The following is a 20,067-nucleotide window of genomic DNA, read 5'->3' as shown; positions in this document are numbered from 1 at the left end:
AATCAAATGTGATCATTAATAACATCTGTTTTGCAAAAAAAAAGTTGCTAAAAGTTTTAGCCTAAAACTAAAGTTAAAGTAAGTTATGATCAGTGTTTATTGATCTGTGAATTGAGCATTTTATTCGTGATTTTAGCATCCGCGATTTACACCGACGACGCAGATTACACCGAGACCGAGATGAGAAAAGTCGATGTAAACAAAACGGCAAAAACTCGACCCGCACAACAAATGACATCAAAATCACCGAATCGTTTCTGTTTTGGAAGGAGTAAGTTTTTAATACTATTGATTTATACGAATTCCAGTATTTTTCCATTTCATTCCAGGAATCAAAGCGAGCAGTACCATGCCGTCAAACTGGACCTACTCTGGGACCCACAGGAGGAACCAACGCATAAAACTTTCCAGAACTTCATCCTTACTCTTGCTGACTGCTTATGTTCAGGTGAGTTTTTTTTAAAACTATAATGCTCAGTAGTGAACGTTTCACATTCCAGCTTCCAGTAAAGTCGGCCCAGGCGATACGGTTCCAATCAAGGCAAAAATGTAACCCGATAATTTCAGAGGACAAATACAAGTTGATGATCCAATCAGAAATGAAAACCCAGCATCAGAGATGTTTTTCAGGTAAGATGTTAAACCTATGTCTTATGATCAGTGTTATTTTTTCATATTCATTCACAGATTTCAACACGTAGGCACGCTTTTTCATGTGTAATTTTGTCGTTTTAGGTATTATGGAATTTAACAAAATTTTCCGTAATTTGTGGCGTAAGAGCAGCTGCCGTCATTCTCAAACTCATTCTGACATCCGTTGGTAGTTGATGACAGTCCCTGGAATTAAGACTTAAGTATACGACACAGTCTATGCCGCTTGTTGAGTTGACGTAGGGCAGCTCCGCGGACACCACAAGGCTACTATCCAGGCAAAATCAAAGTGTTTCAGTACCAGAGGAATCCGCTCTTAAAAGGAAGAGCAGGTGGATTGAAAAATCTAAACCAGTTTATAAATCCCTTCTTGGGAACTTACTTTAGAAGTTCGATAAGTCGGCGTTCCGGCATATTCGGTAACGCAACAAAAATTGGTAATATTTGTTTGTAGTATGTACTATTTTGTGAGTTTGTCAAAATCAGTTGTGAAAATGTGAGATAGTTTTGTTGCCATAGTGGAGAATAAATTATTTGTATTAAAATAAATAAAATCTTTTTAATCCATACAAAAACGGAAGAAATTTGTAAAATTACATCATTAATTATGTAAAGAAAAATAAGCATTATATATGACGGAATTTTCACTGCGAGTTGAATATTACACGTCTGCAAAATTTTACAGGCGTGTAATATTAAACTCGCACTGAAAATTCCGTCATATATGATGCTTCTTTTTCTTTACATCACATGTGATGTAATATTACATATTTTTTTCGTTGTGTGTAGTGATCTACACACAACGAAAAAAATATGTAATATTACATCACATGTGATGTAAAGAAAAAGAAGCATCATATATGACGGAATTTTCAGTGCGAGTTTAATATTACACGCCTGTAAAATTTTGCAGACGTGTAATATTCAACTCGCAGTGAAAATTCCGTCATATATAATGCTTATTTTTCTTTACATAATTAATGATGTAATTTTACAAATTTCTTCCGTTTTTGTATGGATTAAAAAGATTTTATTTATTTTAATACAAATAATTTATTCTCCACTATGGCAACAAAACTATCTCACATTTTCACAACTGATTTTGACAAACTCACAAAATAGTACATACTACAAACAAATATTACCAATTTTTGTTGCGTTACCGAATATGCCGGAACGCCGACTTATCGAACTTCTAAAGTAAGTTCCCAAGAAGGGATTTATAAACTGGTTTAGATTTTTCAATCCACCTGCTCTTCCTTTTAAGAGCGGATTCCTCTGGTACTGAAACACTTTGATTTTGCCTGGATAGTAGCCTTGTGGTGTCCGCGGAGCTGCCCTACGTCAACTCAACAAGCGGCATAGACTGTGTCGTATACTTAAGTCTTAATTCCAGGGACTGTCATCAACTACCAACGGATGTCAGAATGAGTTTGAGAATGACGGCAGCTGCTCTTACGCCACAAATTACGGAAAATTTTGTTAAATTCCATAATACCTAAAACGACAAAATTACACATGAAAAAGCGTGCCTACGTGTTGAAATCTGTGAATGAATATGAAAAAATAACACTGATCATAAGACATAGGTTTAACATCTTACCTGAAAAACATCTCTGATGCTGGGTTTTCATTTCTGATTGGATCATCAACTTGTATTTGTCCTCTGAAATTATCGGGTTACATTTTTGCCTTGATTGGAACCGTATCGCCTGGGCCGACTTTACTGGAAGCTGGAATGTGAAACGTTCACTACTGAGCATTATAGTTTTAAAAAAAACTCACCTGAACATAAGCAGTCAGCAAGAGTAAGGATGAAGTTCTGGAAAGTTTTATGCGTTGGTTCCTCCTGTGGGTCCCAGAGTAGGTCCAGTTTGACGGCATGGTACTGCTCGCTTTGATTCCTGGAATGAAATGGAAAAATACTGGAATTCGTATAAATCAATAGTATTAAAAACTTACTCCTTCCAAAACAGAAACGATTCGGTGATTTTGATGTCATTTGTTGTGCGGGTCGAGTTTTTGCCGTTTTGTTTACATCGACTTTTCTCATCTCGGTCTCGGTGTAATCTGCGTCGTCGGTGTAAATCGCGGATGCTAAAATCACGAATAAAATGCTCAATTCACAGATCAATAAACACTGATCATAACTTACTTTAACTTTAGTTTTAGGCTAAAACTTTTAGCAACTTTTTTTTTGCAAAACAGATGTTATTAATGATCACATTTGATTTGATGGAATTTTCCATTGCTGTTGATGATGATGTAAAATTCCGTGTCATGTAATAATAGGAAATTTCGTTTCAGTGTTGCTAATGAATCAATGTTCTCAATTTACATTACAAAATCACGCTACATGTCATGTTATATTATTGTATTTAAATTTCAGTGCTATAAAATTACATCAAATATGAAGTAAATAAAAAGAAGCATCATATATGACGGAATATTACATTAGCAAATCATGTTCTGTGTCATGTAATATTATTGTGATTCAATTTCAGTGCTGCTTACGGTTCAATTACTTTTGCTTTTGTAAATTCACATAACGAAATCTAATTCTATGTCCTGTAATGTTAAGGGTTTTCAATTTACGTGCTGTTAAGGATTCAGATTTTTTTTCTGTGTACGGCTCTCGCAACTTCCGAGCCAAGTGTGATAGAGCTGCGGCAACCTGTGCCGCCGATGACCTCAAAAAAATTGTGTGAATAATTTGGTAATTAATTTATAATGAACCAATAAAAAGTCATAAATTTAGATGCTTGCTATTTGTTTATTTTTGATTCGATTAAAATTGCTAATTTTTACGATCCCATACGATTCGACGCACCGGCGAGAAAAATGTAAAAAACTTTCTGTTGAGTAAAATGCACTAAACTTAACGTTGAGTTTAATACGCTTAACTTGAAGTTGCGTTTAATGCATAAAACTTAACAGTAAGTCCCTGCACTTTTTGTCCGAGTTGCATACAAAAAAGTGGCGGTTGAGTTTTTTATTTTTGCCGTGCACTCGGATCACGAATACACTCTAAGAAAATTGTACATATTGGTTATGTAAAAAGTACATACTTTGAAGTTCGACAACTTTTACGTAGAAGTGAGTTCCAGAAATTACATACTTTGTCAGTTCTTTCTGTTCTACAAAACGCTTTCTGTAGAAAGAACTGCAATTTCAGTAAATTTGTTGTTGATGGCGTTTTTCTTCTCACTCGCACCACCAGGGAGTCAGTTTGTTATTTACATCCTACTCGCGCGCAAGCAACAACTTCAGCAGATCTGCCTGTAAATCTGTGAAAACTTCGAATTTTTTTTCGCTTCTTTCGGTAAGTTTGGTAACATTCATTTCTGGTGTATGTGTTGTTCAATTCATCTCCATAATTTTAGGTTTCCTCTGGGTCCAGAAGCGTCATAATACGCTATCATCAGACGATTCCACAATCTGATTCTATCATAGTAGCGGCCGCAATCAAGCAAATTAAAAGCAGGGGTAATATTTCTTTATTTTTTTTTAACAATTTTGCTAACCATTTTTTGTTTTATTAGGATTCCAACTTCAACACCCGGTCGACTGTTGAATCACACCCTGTCCCAGAAGTTGAATCTCAAGGAAACCTGCTCAAGCGTCGATGTTCTGGTGTGGCCAATCCCATCCGGGTGGGTTCCATCATGATATGGCCAATTCAATCCCCAACGAAAGAACGGACTTCTTGGATGAACCGGAAAAAGTTTTCAAGAAAAACTGGCCGGGAATGATGAAATCAATTTACTACAAAATCTTTAGTTTTTGAAGTGATGGACAATAAATTATCATACTAAATCCAAATTTCAATTAATTTGAAAGAAAATATCCCTGCTTCTCAATTCCGAAAAAGAATTTTGGTTTTTCCTACTTTATGTGATTTTAACATAGTTTTCAGTTCACAGAGCTCAACGTTCTTTTGCGTACTTTCTACATACTGGTACGTACCAGCCTTTCTACATACTTTTTCGTATTATCATTTTTACATACTAGTGGCTTCCTGCACTTACGGGTTGTTTTGACTTCTTTTTACTTACTTTTGTGTAGTATTTTCTAAGGGTGTAGTCTTTCGAAAGGGAGACTTTTTGTGGAAGTGCGGGAGAGAGACAGCGAAAAGTGTAACAGTTGCTGAACTTTTGAGCTCCTTTTTTTAGCACTGGACCGAGAAATGTCAAGCACGTGTTTTCGAATCGCCGCGAATCAAAACAATGTGCGCCGGTTTCTGCTGTTAGCAGTCGTTATCGATTTAAAATTTTTAAAATCCTGTTTTTCTCTCGAAAGTTAACTACATTTAGCAACAAAATGAAGAAAATTGGTTCCAAGGTAAGTTAATTTTTCTTTGGAGTTAAAATTTTCACTTAATTCTTATTTTAATATTGGTTTACAGAAACAGAAATTCAAACCGAAAAAACTACCGGTTCCACTGTCCAATGTGGATTACGATTCAATGATCGAAAACGGAACGGACGAGGAATCTGAAGACGATTCCTTGCTAGAGGAGCCGCAAAACAATAGTGATAGTGGACACGAAGGTGGAGGTCGTTTTGTGCGAGCTCCAGCAAGTGATGAAAAAAAGGGCGCCTCGTCGAAACAGAATAGTAAAAAACGTAAACCTTCTGGGCCGCCTCCGGCGGATGATCTAGCCCACCGTCAAAAGATTAAAGCCTTAAAACAGCTTTACAAACCACCGACGGTTGAGGAAATCAATCGGTTGAAAGAAACGGAAAATTTCTACCATTCGAACCTGTTCCGGTTGCAAATCGAGGAACTGCTAGCGGAAGTAAAGGTCAAAGCCAAAGTTATAAAATTTGTTGATCAGTGGCTCGACAGTTTCCGAAAGGTGCTTCGCACCATCAAGGATGCCGAAAGTGAACAACCTCTGCTAGAAACTTCGTATAATTCCGTCAAGTTTCCCTTAGAAATTCCGGAAAATTCAGCCTTTCTCAGCAAGCAATCTTTCCAATTCCGTCAGCAGAGAATAGTTCATCAAATCGGTTCGGCTACTCTCGGAACACAATACGGAAAGCCCACGGTCATCGATTTGCTGTTGGAAATCCCCGAAAAATGTTTGCACAAGGAAGACTACCTCAACTTGCGGTATCACTACAAGCGAGCCCACTTCTTGTGTCACCTAGCCGACGGCCTGATGAATCAAACCAAATACGGCATGGCTAGTCGGGTGTGCTTTGTGTCGCTGAAAGGGGACCCGTTGAAGCCGGTTTTGGAGCTGGTGCCAGCGGACGAAAAGTTTGCTGAGAAAGTGCGCTTCCGGATTTGGGCAGCTGCGACGGAAAAGTTTGCACCGAAAAGGTAGGACTATTTTTTTTATTTATTTTTCTTCTATTTAATTTTAAAATCCGTGATAGCGTTTATAACTTTTTTATGCGTGTTATTTCAAAACAAAATTAAAATACAAATATCTTTGCGTGAGATATGCAGAAAATGTCAAAAATATATTTTTTTGATATTTGATAAATTCAAATTTAGGGTCTGATTTGAACTCCTTATCTTCCTAAGTAGGTGTCCTCTGTATGATAATTCAGTCTTCATAAAATGATTTGATACGTAATAATTATTTCGTTCTACATTCCCAAATAACTGGTTTGGATAAGTTTTCATCACCTTTCAGAACGATATTTTCAATAGAAGGTGTGAAAGCCATTTTAAGTATGCACTTTTAATTACTAATGTTACATTTTTTAAGATAAAAGAGAAGATAGAAAGGAAAATACATATGTATATAACTTTGGAAATATTTGCTATATAGTCATGGAAATGTAGCAGATCGTTGTAAAAATAAGCATAGGGATTTCAACTCATTCGCGCTATTGAATTTAGGAAAATGGGAAAAGGAGGCCGTCGATGCAAACCGGTTTACTGGTTCTGCAGTATTTTTGTACAGCACTACAGAATTTTCGGTGCTTATGATTCAGAAATGAGCCGTCTTGAATTCGTCGTCAGATTTCATCGATTCCCTCTACTTTTGATTATATGGCGTTTTGAAATTAAAAAAAAAAATCTGAGTAAACTTTTAAATCTATCTTTTAAAATTTATAGGCCATGCTTGGGTTTTTAAGTGAATATATGTGCTTCTCTCCATGCTTGCATGATTTTTTTTTGTACCGAAGTAAATCTTTAGTAGATTTTGTTAACCGAAGTAAATGTAACAAATTAGATTAGATAAAACAATAAATTCTAATGAAATTTCCATAACCATTTCGAATCACCAAAACCGCCGTAGCAAATCGTCGGTGAGCTACTCTCAAGTTTCGCGTAGCCGTGTCGTCAATCTTCGGTAGTTTTCGCTAGAAAATGGACTTTCCGTTGTGCAAAGCGTTATTTCTCGTGCTCATCCTAAGTTCGGCCCCCGGCATATTCGGTGACCGGGTGGATGTCCACTCCGGACCACAAGACTGTTTCCGACTTCGAAGTGTGAAACTGCGACGGCTCGTGTTTTCTGCCGTAACGAAAGCGTTCCCCTCACAATTCCAACGCTACATGGGCCTCTATGCCCATAGAGATGTGCCCGAATTTTCGGCCCTAAAGCTGGAACCACTGAATACGTTCGAACCGTTGTACCAAATCAAGGTCATCGGCCGGTGGGAGTACATGATGGGAGGCGTAGCTCTGACCGCGACTCACGCAGACCGGCTTCCGGTGCTTACGAATCCCGTTTGGAACATTACAACTCCCGAGGGAGTGTGGGGCTTGGAAAAGTACTACGATGCCAATGGGCTGTTTTCGGGCGTTTGGTACATCAAGAGTTTGTTCCACGATCGCTATTTGATTGCTTCGGAAACGAAATCAAAACCACCGGGACATCTGGACGACTGGATTTCTCTGCAACTGGATCGACGCTACGATCCAAAGCTGACCGACGAGCATCGGTTCCGTTTTGAAGAGTGCTGAAAATGGAGTCATTTTTTCATTTGACCTTTATGGCGAACAAATCTGCACTGCATATTACAATGAAGCCTTTTTTGCACTGACATCCTATAAGCTTTTAACAATAAAACAATTGGGCATTAAATGAATTGATCGGCCTTCTCTAACTTATTATGTTACTGATTTTTTTTTTTATAATTTACATAGTATACTGTCTCAATACACAACTTGATGAACAACATTTTTCCAATTCACTCGAGCCGATTTCTCGGACATCCCACATTCGCCAGATCACGCTCCACTTGGTCTAACTACCTCGCTCGTTGCGCCCTTGCTCGTCCTATCGGATTCCCACCTGTTTTGCCGAACAGTCGTCCGGCATTCTCGCAACATGTCTTGCCCAGCGTATCCGGCCAGTTTTCACTTTTCTGGATACTCATCCTTTGCCTCTACACTCCGTTCTCCTGCACGCCGCCAAAGATGGTGCTTAACACTCGTCGCTCGGATACCCCGAGTGTGCGCAGGTCCTCCTCGAACAATATCCACGTCTCGTGTTCGTAGAAAACAACCGGTCTAATAAGTGTCATGTATGTACAGGTTACACTTCGTGTGAGGGCTAAGTCTTCTTGAAAGCAGTTGCCTGTGGAGTCCATAGTAGGCACGACTTCCGCTGATCATTCGCCACCGGATCTCACGGTTAGTATCATTGTCTGCGATCACGAGTGAGCCGAGATAGACAAAGTCTTCGACTATCTCCAGCTCGTCGCCGTGGTGACCTTGTTATTACTAGACGAGCGGATTCGGTCGGTTTCTGTTGTTATTTGTCTCATCGATTGCTTCGATTAGACAAATCTCAACAGTGGAATCATCTGTGCAAGTAGAACCAGACAAGAAGCCAATGGGAGGACGAGCCAGCGCCGGGAATCCAAAGGAACGTCGTAGAGCCAGAACCGTCTGAGGTTGTCGGACCAGGAGCCTGATAGGTCGTCGGATCGGGAAGCCAGCTGGTGGTCGGCAAGCCAGGAGACACGGGAGGGAGGTCGTCGGGCAGGTGTTTTGTAGGGTCGTTGGTCCGGAGCCATTGAGAGCGGACTGGAATCACAGGCGGTTCGTCGTGCCGGGAGCCATGGAAGGTTGGCGGGTCGGTGTCGTGGAAGGTGGTCAAGTTGTAGGCCAGGTGGAGGTCGTCGGACCAGGAACCTCTGGTGGACTTACGAGCCGGGAACTACGGAAGGTCGCCAAACAGATGCCATGGAAGGGCGTCGGACTGGAACGCCAAGTGGAGGAGGTCGTCGGGCTGGAGCCACTGGGAGGCGTTAGGCCTCAGGAGAGAAACGGCATCGGTAGCAGAAGGGTGTCGGGCCAGACGGAAGTTTGTCTTCAAGCGATTCGAAGAAAGGTTGTCATCGAATGGGCCGAAGGATGGTCATCGAGCGAAACCTGGAGAGGGTCGTTGAGCTGAAGGCGATGAATGTGGTCCGGCGCGGTGCATTGCTGAGCGGCAAACAGCGTGTGTTGAGGAGGAGTGTTGAGATTCGTCTCATCGAAGCAATCGATTAGATGAATAACAACATACGCATGCTGGTGTTATTAGAAATGAACAATTAGGAAATGTTACCATAGATATGGTTTTAGTATAAATAGTACCGAATGTATTGAAATAAAGTATTCTAGTTTTGATCGTCAAACAGTGTTTTTCTCTCCTTTCCACTCCGAATGTGCTCCCTATCTAACAGGTTATGGGCCCAGCACTAGTAGAAAGGAGGAGAAGCGGAATCAAAAGTGGACAGTCATCCAGCCAGGAAGCCGCTAGAAGGACAACGAGCCGAAGCTAAGGGAAGTCAACGAGCCGGGAACCGCGGGAGGTTGTAGGACCAGGAGTCATCTGGAAGGTCGTCGGACCGGGAAGCCAGGTGGAGGTCGACAAGCCAGGAAAACGGTGGTCGTCGGACTCGGGGTTGACCACATAAACCTCTCCGCCTGAAGGTTTGAGGCCTGACCTCTCCTCTAAGGACTCGAGGCTCGACCTCTTATCTTCAGGGTTGGAGGTTTGACACCTTGCCCGTCGTGTGCCTGATCGAGAGCAGCTTATCCTAGACTCGCGTCTGTCACGGCACACGCGCGGGACTTAACGCAACGACTCGGATGATTCCCGACGAAGACGTCATCCTACTTCGACTCGAATGGCTCACCCGGCGTCGAGAGCCACTCTACCCGTGGGTATTCCCCGAACGTGGAACAACTCTTTCCCAACAATTTCCACTGCGAAGAAGGTCAAGTCTTATCCCCGCAGCTTCTGTCGTTGAGAACCGCACTACTCGGATACTCCCCGAAGGTGGAGCATCCTACGCACGAACGCGGCGCACCCACGGCATCCGCTACGCAGATTGTCTTATCTTTGTAGCTTCATACCGTGGGGTCGGACGCACTCTACTCGACAGCCCCCCGTCGATGGGGTCAGTCTACTCCGACCGTTGTCCGGTCTTCTTTATCCCCCTTGGCTGGCAACCTTAGGATTTTTGGCCCGCGGATTTTCCTGCCCGTTGTGTGCCAGATCGAGAGCAGCTTGTCCTGGACTCGCGCCTGTCACGGCACACGTTCGGGACTTGGAACGCTACGACTCGGATGTTTCCCGACGGTGACGACATCCTACACCGACTCGAGAGGCTCGCCAGGCATCGAAAGCCTTAGGAAGCGGCACTACTCGGATACACCGCGACGTTGGGGTATCCTACACACGTTCGCGGCGTACCCCTGACCTCCGCTACGCAGAAGATGATACCTTATCTTTGTAGCTTCGATCAAGGGATCGGACGCACACTACTCAGATGCTCCCCGTCGATGGAGTCATCCTACACCGTTTGCGGACTGCCGTTGGTTCCAGCTCCTCTGCAGGGCAGTCATGATCCGGGTGAATCCATCGCTGACCGCATGCCAAGTATTGGAATCCGCACACATCCTCTGTACAACGTTATCTGCTGTCGTGTCGGGCCCACAGGCGGCAAATATGGAAGTACGTACCGCCGTAAATCTCGGACAGACAAACACCACATGCTCAGGTGTTTCCTCTTCTCCACCACAATCTGGGCAGTATGGCGAAGCCACATGTCCAAACCGGTAGTGGTACTTCATGAAGCATCCATGACCAGTCAGGAATTGCGTCATATAGAAGTCCACTTCACCGTGCCTTCTTCCGATCCAGCTCCCAATGTGCGGGATCAGACGATGGGTCCACCTTCCTCTTGTTGAGCTGTCTCACAGCTGCTGCTAGTTGGACATCGAGTCCTCATTGGCGAGATCTCGTACATTGGGCGTGTCTTTGTTGTCGTAGCAATAGACATCCTCCTCAAGCAAAACCGAGATGGTCATGACACCCGCTACTACACAGGCGGCTTCGGACGACATGGTCCGGTAACGCTGCTAAGTCGCTGCAGGTTACAATTTCTTCCCAGGGCCTGCCTTCAGGCCGCTGCTCCGTACCGCAAGAACGATGTGGTCACACTTGCCAGGATCCTCCTTTTGCTACTTTGGATGGCCGAGGAGTTCGACATCATCCGTGTGAGTGCGGCCGTGGCCTTTGCCGCTCTCTTGCACACGTAGTCGACATGGCTCGTAAAACTGAGCCTGTCGTCAATCATCACCCCTAGGTACTTGATTGCGCGTTTGGACACGATATTGCACGGTCCAACGGTAATGGTACCTGTTTGGGGTGAGATCAGGTTGGTGATAAGCACCATCTCGGTTTGGTGGTTGGCTAGACGCAGGCACTTGGAGTGCATCCAGCTTTCCCCTGCCTGGATAGCTACCGTGGCCAGTAGCTAAACCTCCGCTGTTGAGGAGCCTCTCGCCAAGAGGACCACATCATCCTTAAATCCTACGAGTTAAGCTCCCGATGGGAGGCTCGTTCGTAGGAGTTTGTCGTAAGTGATCTTCCACAGAACCGGGCCGAGTATTGACCCCTGTGGAACACCCGCCGAAACCTCTTGTGTTCGCAAACCCTCGCCGGTCATATACTGCAGTTGGCGATTGTGGAAGTAACTTTCCACAAGCCTATACAGATATGCCGGGATCCTCATTTGGATGAGCGACAACACAATCGCTGTCCAACTGACACTGTTGAAGGCGTTCTTCACATCCAGAGTGACCAACGCGCAAAAGCGGAGCCCTCTCCTCTTGGTCAGCCTGGCTCTGTCCGCTACCTCGATGACCGAGCGGATGGCATCTACAGTGCTGCGACCTCGACGGAAACCAAACTGTTTCTCCGAGAGTCTGCCCTCGCTTTCAGTGTATCTCTGAAGTCGGTTCGGAATCACCTTCTCCAGGACCTGCCGTTTACCTGCGAGTTTCTGCCGTTTCCACGTGTCAGGGAACACCCGCTTCGTCACGTATCGTTGCAACGATGTCCGGAACATATCGGGGAACTCCCTGATCGCGGCCTTCACTGCGACGTTCGGAATGCCGTCCGGTCCGGGGGCCTTCCTCGGTTGTAGAGACTTGGCGATCTCGCGAAGTTCTTCCGCCGTTATCCTCTCTTAGACTGTACCAAGTGTGACGTGTAGTTCTCTTGGCCGTACGCCTGCAGGTGGCAAGTCTGGAGGCACATTTCCACTCTGCACCACGGGGAGTTCCATTTCGCAGGGTCTCTATATCGAGGTACAATACCTTCTTGCAGGACTTCAGAGACCTCCGCCGCGGCATCCAGGAACAGCTTCCAGCGGAACTTCCATTTTTCATATTTGAGGCCAAGAAGCAGCGGAATGCCGTATCTTGAAGTGGAGACTTGGGGATGAATTAGAAAATAATTCATGATCGCTTGTCAATCCTTTTCATAGATTGCTTCGCTTCACAGTTCCACCTTGTTCGTGCCTTCTCGGTGCTCTCGAACAGCACCTCGATTCCCAAGTAGTGATATCTGTACTTCGACCAGATTGACCACCTCCAATAAGCTAGTTTTCCTCGAGAGATTAGTTAGTATCATAAAGTTTTCGATTATAAACATATGTCTATATTATAAACATAGACATAGCCTGAAAGAATTCAACATGTTTTTATTTTTATCCATTTCAATAGTACATATTGCATTTAATCAAATTATTCGTTCAGCATTCTTCCAAATGAAAACGATGCTCATCCGTCAAGATGGGCTGGTACCGTCGGTCGATTTGGAGCGAGCTCCACTCATCGTGGTACCCGGGTGGGCCCGATTTCCACGGTGAAGCTATCATATATCGATCGTGGAACATGCTCTTGATGTACCAGGATCCGGAAAATATTCCATCGTCGTTGTAGGACCTCTCAAAGCCCCAAACACACTCCGGACTGGTGTGATTCCACACTTCATAGGTAACAACCGGAAGTCGATCGGAGTGGGTCGACGACAGAACTGGAGCTGCCATCACATACTTCCATCGACCGATCATTTTGATATGGTACAGCGGTTCATAAGTATCGAGTTGCTCCAACTTGACGGACGCATATTCCGGCACTTGTGCTTTCCAATATACGCCCATGTAGTACAAATACTTCTGATCCGGCTGCCTATGTCTGGTTTCCGGGTTGAAAATCAAATGATGCATCGCGACACTTCGTATGTGGACGCAGTCCCGGATTCCCGAACCGATATCCACACGGTCTACGATTTCGGCCGAGAGGACTGCGATCCAAAATAGGGTAATCGTAATTGATTTGCGGGCGGAAAATTCCATCTCGAGCACAGAGCTATTGCAATACTTTGTTCCAAACTTTAAACTATATGTTTGATCATCGAAGTTGTACCCTATATGAAGTTCGCGTTCGACTTATCGACAATTTGATCAGCTTCCGTTGTAATGCGGTTAGTTACGCTATTTCAACACTCTTAATTCGGTTGATTTTTAAAGACAATCTTAGGCTGGAACAAATATCAATTTCTTCTTTTGTCTCCCCCCCCTTCGAAATTTCCAAAAACCCGAAGGGGGAAATAAATATAGTTTTAAGTATTTCATGGAAATTTTGAAAAAAAATTCAAGTATCAGAAAGATAACAAGACCAAAAAAGAAATGTTGGAAGATGAAAGTAATTTCACCATGTGTATTCTTGATTTTATTGAATTTTTCAATAAAAAATTACATTATTTTATAGGTTTTGTGCAATGATATAGCATGCAATTTTTTGCATGCAAGATTTTGTGCAATTTATTCCAATTTATTTGTTTTTGGCATTATTTTTTATTGTCCCCCCCCCTCGCGATGTTCCAACTCTGAGTGACAAAAGAAGGATTTAAAATTTGTTCCGGCCTTACTTCTGAAGCAACAACTGAAAACATCCAAATGACATAATTATATAAAGGAAAGAAAAAAAACAAAAATTCTCAAATTGACCGAAAACACAAGAAATAACAAAAAAAAAGAAAATACAAACAATAACATATCAAATAATAAAAAATCACAAATTGTACTCTAACATGTGTTGTGAGCTTATCCGACTTGGCTGCTTCAACCCGTACAGGGTCTTATTCAGACGACAAACAAGCGATTTGGTCTGATTCTCGAAGAGGGGGTTGCCGCTTGGAAATTTTTTCATCGAGCTCTCCTTGCAGAAATGCAGTTATGGCGTCCATTTGCTGATTCTGCAAACAGATATCGCAGCAAATGCAATTTTGCATCATTATTTCTTCTCTAGGCTTGACTCTCTGCCCGAATCACCACCCACCGTACCTACTCGGAGAGCAAACAAACACGTTCTGCTGGACGTGCTGCTTGTGGTTCTAGAAATTCAGGAATGATTTTACGTTTATAATTTTTATATTTTTGTGAAATCTCACAGCGTAAATTGTTGCACCTCACTAGAATGTAGATTAAATTTGCTTTCCAATGAATTTACTTTTTATTGGTCCAAGCATAGTAAAAGCACTGAAAATCCGGGTACAACCTGACGGTGGACCACAAAAACAGATGAAATTTCAACTTGTGAAAAAATCGCGCAAAATAGTCAACTTTGAAAAATTTTAAAAGACAACAAAATGTCAGAATTAGAATAAAATTAGTAATGATATTTTTACAAAAGCTCTACCACCGCTCAAACGGTTTTTACTAGCAATCTAATGAAAAGTAGGTTTTTCAGACCACTGTTTTTAACTTTTTGTGACAATTTCATAAAAAAAATTAAAATGGCTTCATGATGTAGACATGAACTTCAGCTTTCATATGCATAAGGCAAATATTTTTTGGACGTGTAATATATGAACTACAGCAGTTTTGCTGAGGCATGTTTTTTCGGATTTTTTTTTCTTTCATGCTGAATAACGAGAAAACTAAAAGCTTTAGCTACAGTGAGGGGCAAAATAAAGTGTCCAAATATTTTTTTTCTATTTCTTTTATTTTTCTGGTTAAAATTCACCGAAAACACATCGTAATCATTTTTAAAATATTGTTTATTATGTTCTTTTAAATTTTTGTTAATGTTGCGCTGGTAAAAAAGAAAGTTTTTCTGATAGAAAAAAAAATTAATATTCAAAAAAAAAATGGGCAAAATAAAGTGTCCAACTCAAAAATCAATATAATTTCGATAAGATTCCATCGCGAGGCCCCTCGAATTTGTTTGTTTTGTGTATTTTGACGTTTCATAAACAACTGGCTTGGCTCTGGAGTATTCAAACAGGTGTCTAAATTCGAATAAGTTGTAAAATATGGAGAACGCATAAATTTCTGATTCCATTCCATTGTCCATCCGGAAACTGGTTGTTCGTGATGTGAATAACGGTCAAACGCACCGGGAAGTGGCCAAGCACTACGAAATCAGCAAGACAGCGCTATCAAAAATCATGAAGAAGATGAAAACGTTCGGATCGGAGCTTGATCGCCCAGGATGAGGACTGAAGCCCAAGACAGATGCCAGAACGGACAAGAAAATCATTCTTGAAGTGAATAAAAACGCAATAATAACGATCCGGCAGATACAGGAAGAGCTCCAATTTTCGGTATTGCGTTGTACTGTCCGTCGCCGCATCCATGCAAAGGGGTACCATAGAAAGATCGCAGTGAGAAGGCCTTTCATCAGCCAGGTAAACAAGGCTAAGCGGCTCAAGTTCGTCAAAGAACACGTCGATATACGGCTCGAGTACTGGAAAACATTGATGTGGGCCTACGAATCCAAATTCGAGCTATTCAACCGGAAGAAGCGGGATCATATGTGGCGCAAGTCGGGTGATGAGCTCCAAGATCGCCATATCCAAGGAACAGTCAAGCACGGAGGAGGTAACGTGATGGTGTGGGGGTGCTTTTCTTGGGGTGGGATGGACAATTTGGTAAAAATTGACGGAATCATGACAGCTGAGTCATATTCCAATACCCTGCGGGAAAACTTCGAGGTATCCCTCATCAAGACGGGCCTCGAAGAGCGCTTCGTTTTACAGCAGAATAACGATCCGAAGCATACGACCAATCTGATGAAGTCATTTTCCCGTTCCTGCCGCATCAAACCCCTTGAAAGGCCCCCACAAAGTCCTGATCTGAACCCCATCGAAAATCTGTGGGCCATCCTCGATGCTCTGATTGATAAGAATGGTGTGACAAATTAAAAATTCTTTTTTTGATGTCATGGAGCATGCGTGGGAGGAACTCGACCCACAACACTTGCTCAACCTTGTTGAAAGTATACCGAAGCACTTGGAGGAGGTGTTGAAGGCCGAAGGAGGCCATACCCATTATTAAATCGTTCTTGTTTGCCTTCAGTTTGAATCAATTTGAAGCTGTATCGATCTGGACACTTTATTTTGCCCCTGTTTTTTTTGGAATATTAACTTTTTTTTTCTATCAGAAAAATTTTTTTTTTTACCAGCGCAACATTAACAAAAATTGAAAAGAACATAATAAACAATATTTAAAAAATGATTACGATGTGTTTTCGTTGAATTTTAACCAGAAAAATAAAAGAAATAGAAAAAAAATAATTTGGACACTTTATTTTGCCCTCACTGTATATATAATGTTCTAAACATATTTTACTGACATTACAAGGTTTCTATTGATATAAGTTTCATATGAAATTCATAATAATTCAAACGACTTAAATAGAAGAACCCCCGGCTGCGTACGTGATGCAAGTGATGACTTTTGGCGCAACATGCTCCCCAAGTTGCGCACAATACGTGAAAAATTTGAATGCCGAACGTTTTTCATTGCAATACCCAGAAGCTGTAAAGGCTATTCTTCGAGATACGTACGTAGACGATATGTTGCTCAGTGTCGAAACCGAAGAAGAAGCCGTTAAAATCGCCACGGAAGCTAAAATTATACACTCGCAAGCTGGTTTCGAGATTCGTGGCTGGCTATCGAATTCAGAGAAAGTGATCAAGTCCATGGGTGAGGGTATTGTCTACCAGAAAGACCTGAATATGCCTAACGAGTTGGGCACAGAGAAAGTGTTAGGAATGTGGTGGAATACGTCTAACGACAGTTTCACAGCGTTGTAAACAGGAACTATTGCATGGAACGCTTATCCCTACAAAGCGAGAGGTTCTGCGAACACTTATGCAAATCTATGACCCACTCGGACTGCTGTCAAACTTCCTTATGTACTTGAAGGTTCTGCTCCAGGAAATATGGCGAAGTGGTACTAGCTGGGATGAACCAATCGGCGAGCAACAGTTCAAGAAATGGCTAATCTGGCTCAGCGTACTACAAGAAGTGAACACTGTTTCAATACCCCGCTGCTACCGCCGAATCACATCGTCTAACGACTACAACGAAATTAAACTACACGTTTTCGTCGACGCAAGCGAGAACGGATATGCCGCCGTCGCATACTTCCGTATTAAAGAGAAACACCAAATCGAGTGTTCTATTATTACGTCGAAAACTCGTGTTGCTCCTTTGAAATACGTATCGATACCCCGATTGGAGCTTCAAGCTGCCGTGATCGGAGCGAGACTCGCTAAAGATATTTGCTAATGTCACAGAATACGAATCACCCGAAGGTTCTTCTGGACGGACTCCAGGGACGTATTGTGTTGGTTACGGTCAGATCATCGTAAATACAGAAAATTTGTTGGAGCAAAGGTCGGCGAAATCTTAGAGAACACAGAGCTTTCCGAATGGAACTGGGTCCCAACTAAAAACAACGTTGCTGACGAAGGCACAAAGTGGCAGAAGACTCCCGACTTTTCGTCCTCTAGTCGGTGGTTCAAGGGGCCTCAGTTCATCTGGCAGGAAATGGAGTTGTGGCCAACCCAACCTTTCAATTATGAAGCGACTATGAATGAGATCCAGCATTTTGCGAATGTGCATACCATGAAACAACCGTTAATAGAACCCAACAGATTAACCAAATGGTGGAAACTTGTGCGCGTGATGGGTTATGTTTTTAGATATTGCCGAAACTTCAGAGCTACTCTGCTCCACCAAAATCTAACTTCAGGATTTCTTAAGCAAGAAGAGCTTCATGCCGCAGAGAACTGTATATATCGTCAGGCACAAAAAGATGCATACCACGAAGAAATCGCAATACTTTCCAAAGGAGATTCAAAGCAAGGGAGGCTCCCGAAAAGTAGTACGCTTTACAAATTCTCTTCGTATTTGGACGAATCCGGAGTTCTACGCACTTTCTGGCAGAATAGGAGCATGTGCTTTTGTAACTTCATCCGCTGCAAATCCAGTTATCCTTTCAAAAGAACATTTCATAACAACCTTGCTTGTACAGGATATGCATGAGAAATTCCATCACATAAATATGGAAACCGTTGTGAACGAACTGCGGCAAAAGTACCAGATTTTTCAGCTCAGACGGCTTTGAGACAGAATTCGGCGAGACTGTCAGACCTGCAAAAATGTTAAGGCTCAACCGCATCCCCCTCTCATGACTAGACTAGACTAGCAGCCGCTACAAAACCGTTCTTACTCGTCGGTATAGACTATTTTGGTTCTATGAACGTCGTTGTCGGCAGACGTGTGGAGAAAAGATGGGGTGTATTAATGACTTGTTTGGTCATCCGAGCAGTCCATATCGAAATAGCACACTCTTTGAACACCAGCTCTTGCATTCTTGCAATTCGTAACTTTATTGCCAGAAGAGGAAATCCATTAGAAATATTTAGCGACCGAGGAACTAATTTTATCGGTGCTAATCGTGAGCTCACCGAAGCTCTGCGTAGCATGGATCAGGATACGTTGATGAGAGAGTTTACCACGCCCGATTCCAAATGGACCTTCTTGCCCCCAAGTAGCCGGCATATGGGAGGAAGTTGGGAGAGATTAGTCCAATCCGTTAAAAAGATATTAAGCAATATGAAGATCGTCAGACTCCCAACTGACGAAGTACTGAAAAACACATTACTATTACTAGAAATCGAATTCACCATCAACTCACGCCCCCTCACATATGTACCAATAGAAAATGCCGACAGTGAAGCCATAACCCCGAACCACTTTCTACTTGGATCTTCGAACGGGTCCAAGCCGCCTATTCCTTACGGAGATAGCCTTAATATATTGAGAAATTCATGGAAAGCATCGCAGATCTACGCTAATCACTTTTGGAAACGATGGTTACATGAATACATGCCTACTATTAACCGCCGCACAAAGTGGCACTACCCTGTAAAACCACTTCAGGTTGGTGACATAGTGGTTATCGTCGATTCGGATCTTCCACGGAATCTGTGGTCCAATGGACGCATAATAAAGGTGAACTACAGCAACGGACAAGTTCGCAGTGCAACAGTGAAGACTGCAGCGAATATCTACGAAAGACCAGCAGTGAAGTTAGCCGTTCTGAACGTCGGCGTAACAGTTAGTAAGCATGATCCAACATCCTGCGTACCGGGGGGGAGTGTTACGCAATGTGCGACCACGCCTCCATCATCAATCAGCCCCCATCAGAAGGCACCCGCACTGCTTTAAACCAGTATTGAAAAAGAGATAGGACTAGCTAGACAGGAGAATGCAAACAATGAAAATTTCGGATTATCATCATGCAGAATTTTATCTGATACCTCACGTGTTGAACAATATTGTAACTTCAAATCAACTTCAATTTAAAGCATTTAATTCGCTCTCAACTTACCAAAGTGCACAAAAACCGAAACTAGACAGGGAATCGTGCTTATTTCAAAGGTATAAACCATTTGTTGAACACAAATAGTGCTAGAAATGACCTTCTGTTAATCTTAGGACTTCCTTGGTTAGCCACTTCGTCTAGGGACGGAACGACTTACGCTAACTATAACGTGTGACTAGGACTCAAAAGGTAACAACTGTTCATATAATATGTTACATAGATTGTAGACCCTGAAACAAAATAACTTTCAAGTCAGGAGCTACGTTGAGTTAATCGCTGCCACCGTACTGGACAGAAAACCGGGTACACGAAGATTTAGCAAAAAGAAACCCTAAACGTAAGTTGAAAGAAAATTGTAATCTATTGCAGGAGAAATTTAACGGTTGTAAATATTAAAACAAAACCTGTTTAAATTCACGGAAGTTTTTTCGATCTTGTTGCCCCTGACGGGAACAAGTAAGTAAGAGAGGCTTGCTTCTG

General features: G+C 42.5%; 3 protein-coding genes across 3 annotated transcripts in view; 2 read left to right on the top strand and 1 right to left on the bottom strand.

Annotated features, from left to right (window-relative positions):
- Positions 1-185: 185 nt before the first annotated feature.
- Positions 186-1,146, top strand: LOC129751409 (uncharacterized). The gene is made up of 4 exons (XM_055746902.1): positions 186-271; positions 330-448; positions 501-630; positions 736-1,146. Exons 1-4 carry the CDS (start codon positions 232-234, stop codon positions 822-824), a joined length of 378 nt encoding a protein of 125 aa, XP_055602877.1. The 5' UTR covers positions 186-231; the 3' UTR covers positions 825-1,146.
- A 592-nt stretch (positions 1,147-1,738) lies between these two features.
- LOC129751356 (uncharacterized) lies at positions 1,739-2,699 on the bottom strand. Its single transcript, XM_055746808.1, has 4 exons — positions 2,614-2,699; positions 2,437-2,555; positions 2,255-2,384; positions 1,739-2,149 (listed from the first exon to the last, which is right to left on the bottom strand). The coding sequence occupies exons 1-4, from the start codon at positions 2,651-2,653 to the stop codon at positions 2,061-2,063; spliced, it is 378 nt and encodes a 125-aa protein (XP_055602783.1). The 5' UTR covers positions 2,654-2,699; the 3' UTR covers positions 1,739-2,060.
- A 2,187-nt stretch (positions 2,700-4,886) lies between these two features.
- The window catches only part of LOC129755314 (nucleolar protein 6), a 36,815-nt gene continuing 21,634 nt past the window's right edge, over positions 4,887-20,067 (top strand). Inside the window, exons 1-2 of the mRNA XM_055751746.1 lie at positions 4,887-4,992; positions 5,057-5,979. Of these exons, the coding sequence (XP_055607721.1) occupies positions 4,972-4,992; positions 5,057-5,979 (944 nt within the window). The 5' untranslated portion in view covers positions 4,887-4,971. The remainder of the gene's footprint in view (positions 4,993-5,056; positions 5,980-20,067) is intronic.

Source organism: Uranotaenia lowii, chromosome 3, assembly GCF_029784155.1.
Source record: "Uranotaenia lowii strain MFRU-FL chromosome 3, ASM2978415v1, whole genome shotgun sequence".
Lineage (NCBI taxonomy): Eukaryota > Metazoa > Arthropoda > Insecta > Diptera > Culicidae > Uranotaenia > Uranotaenia lowii.
The sequence above is the reverse complement of the archived record's forward strand: the minus strand, read 5'-3'. Positions and strand labels throughout refer to the sequence as shown.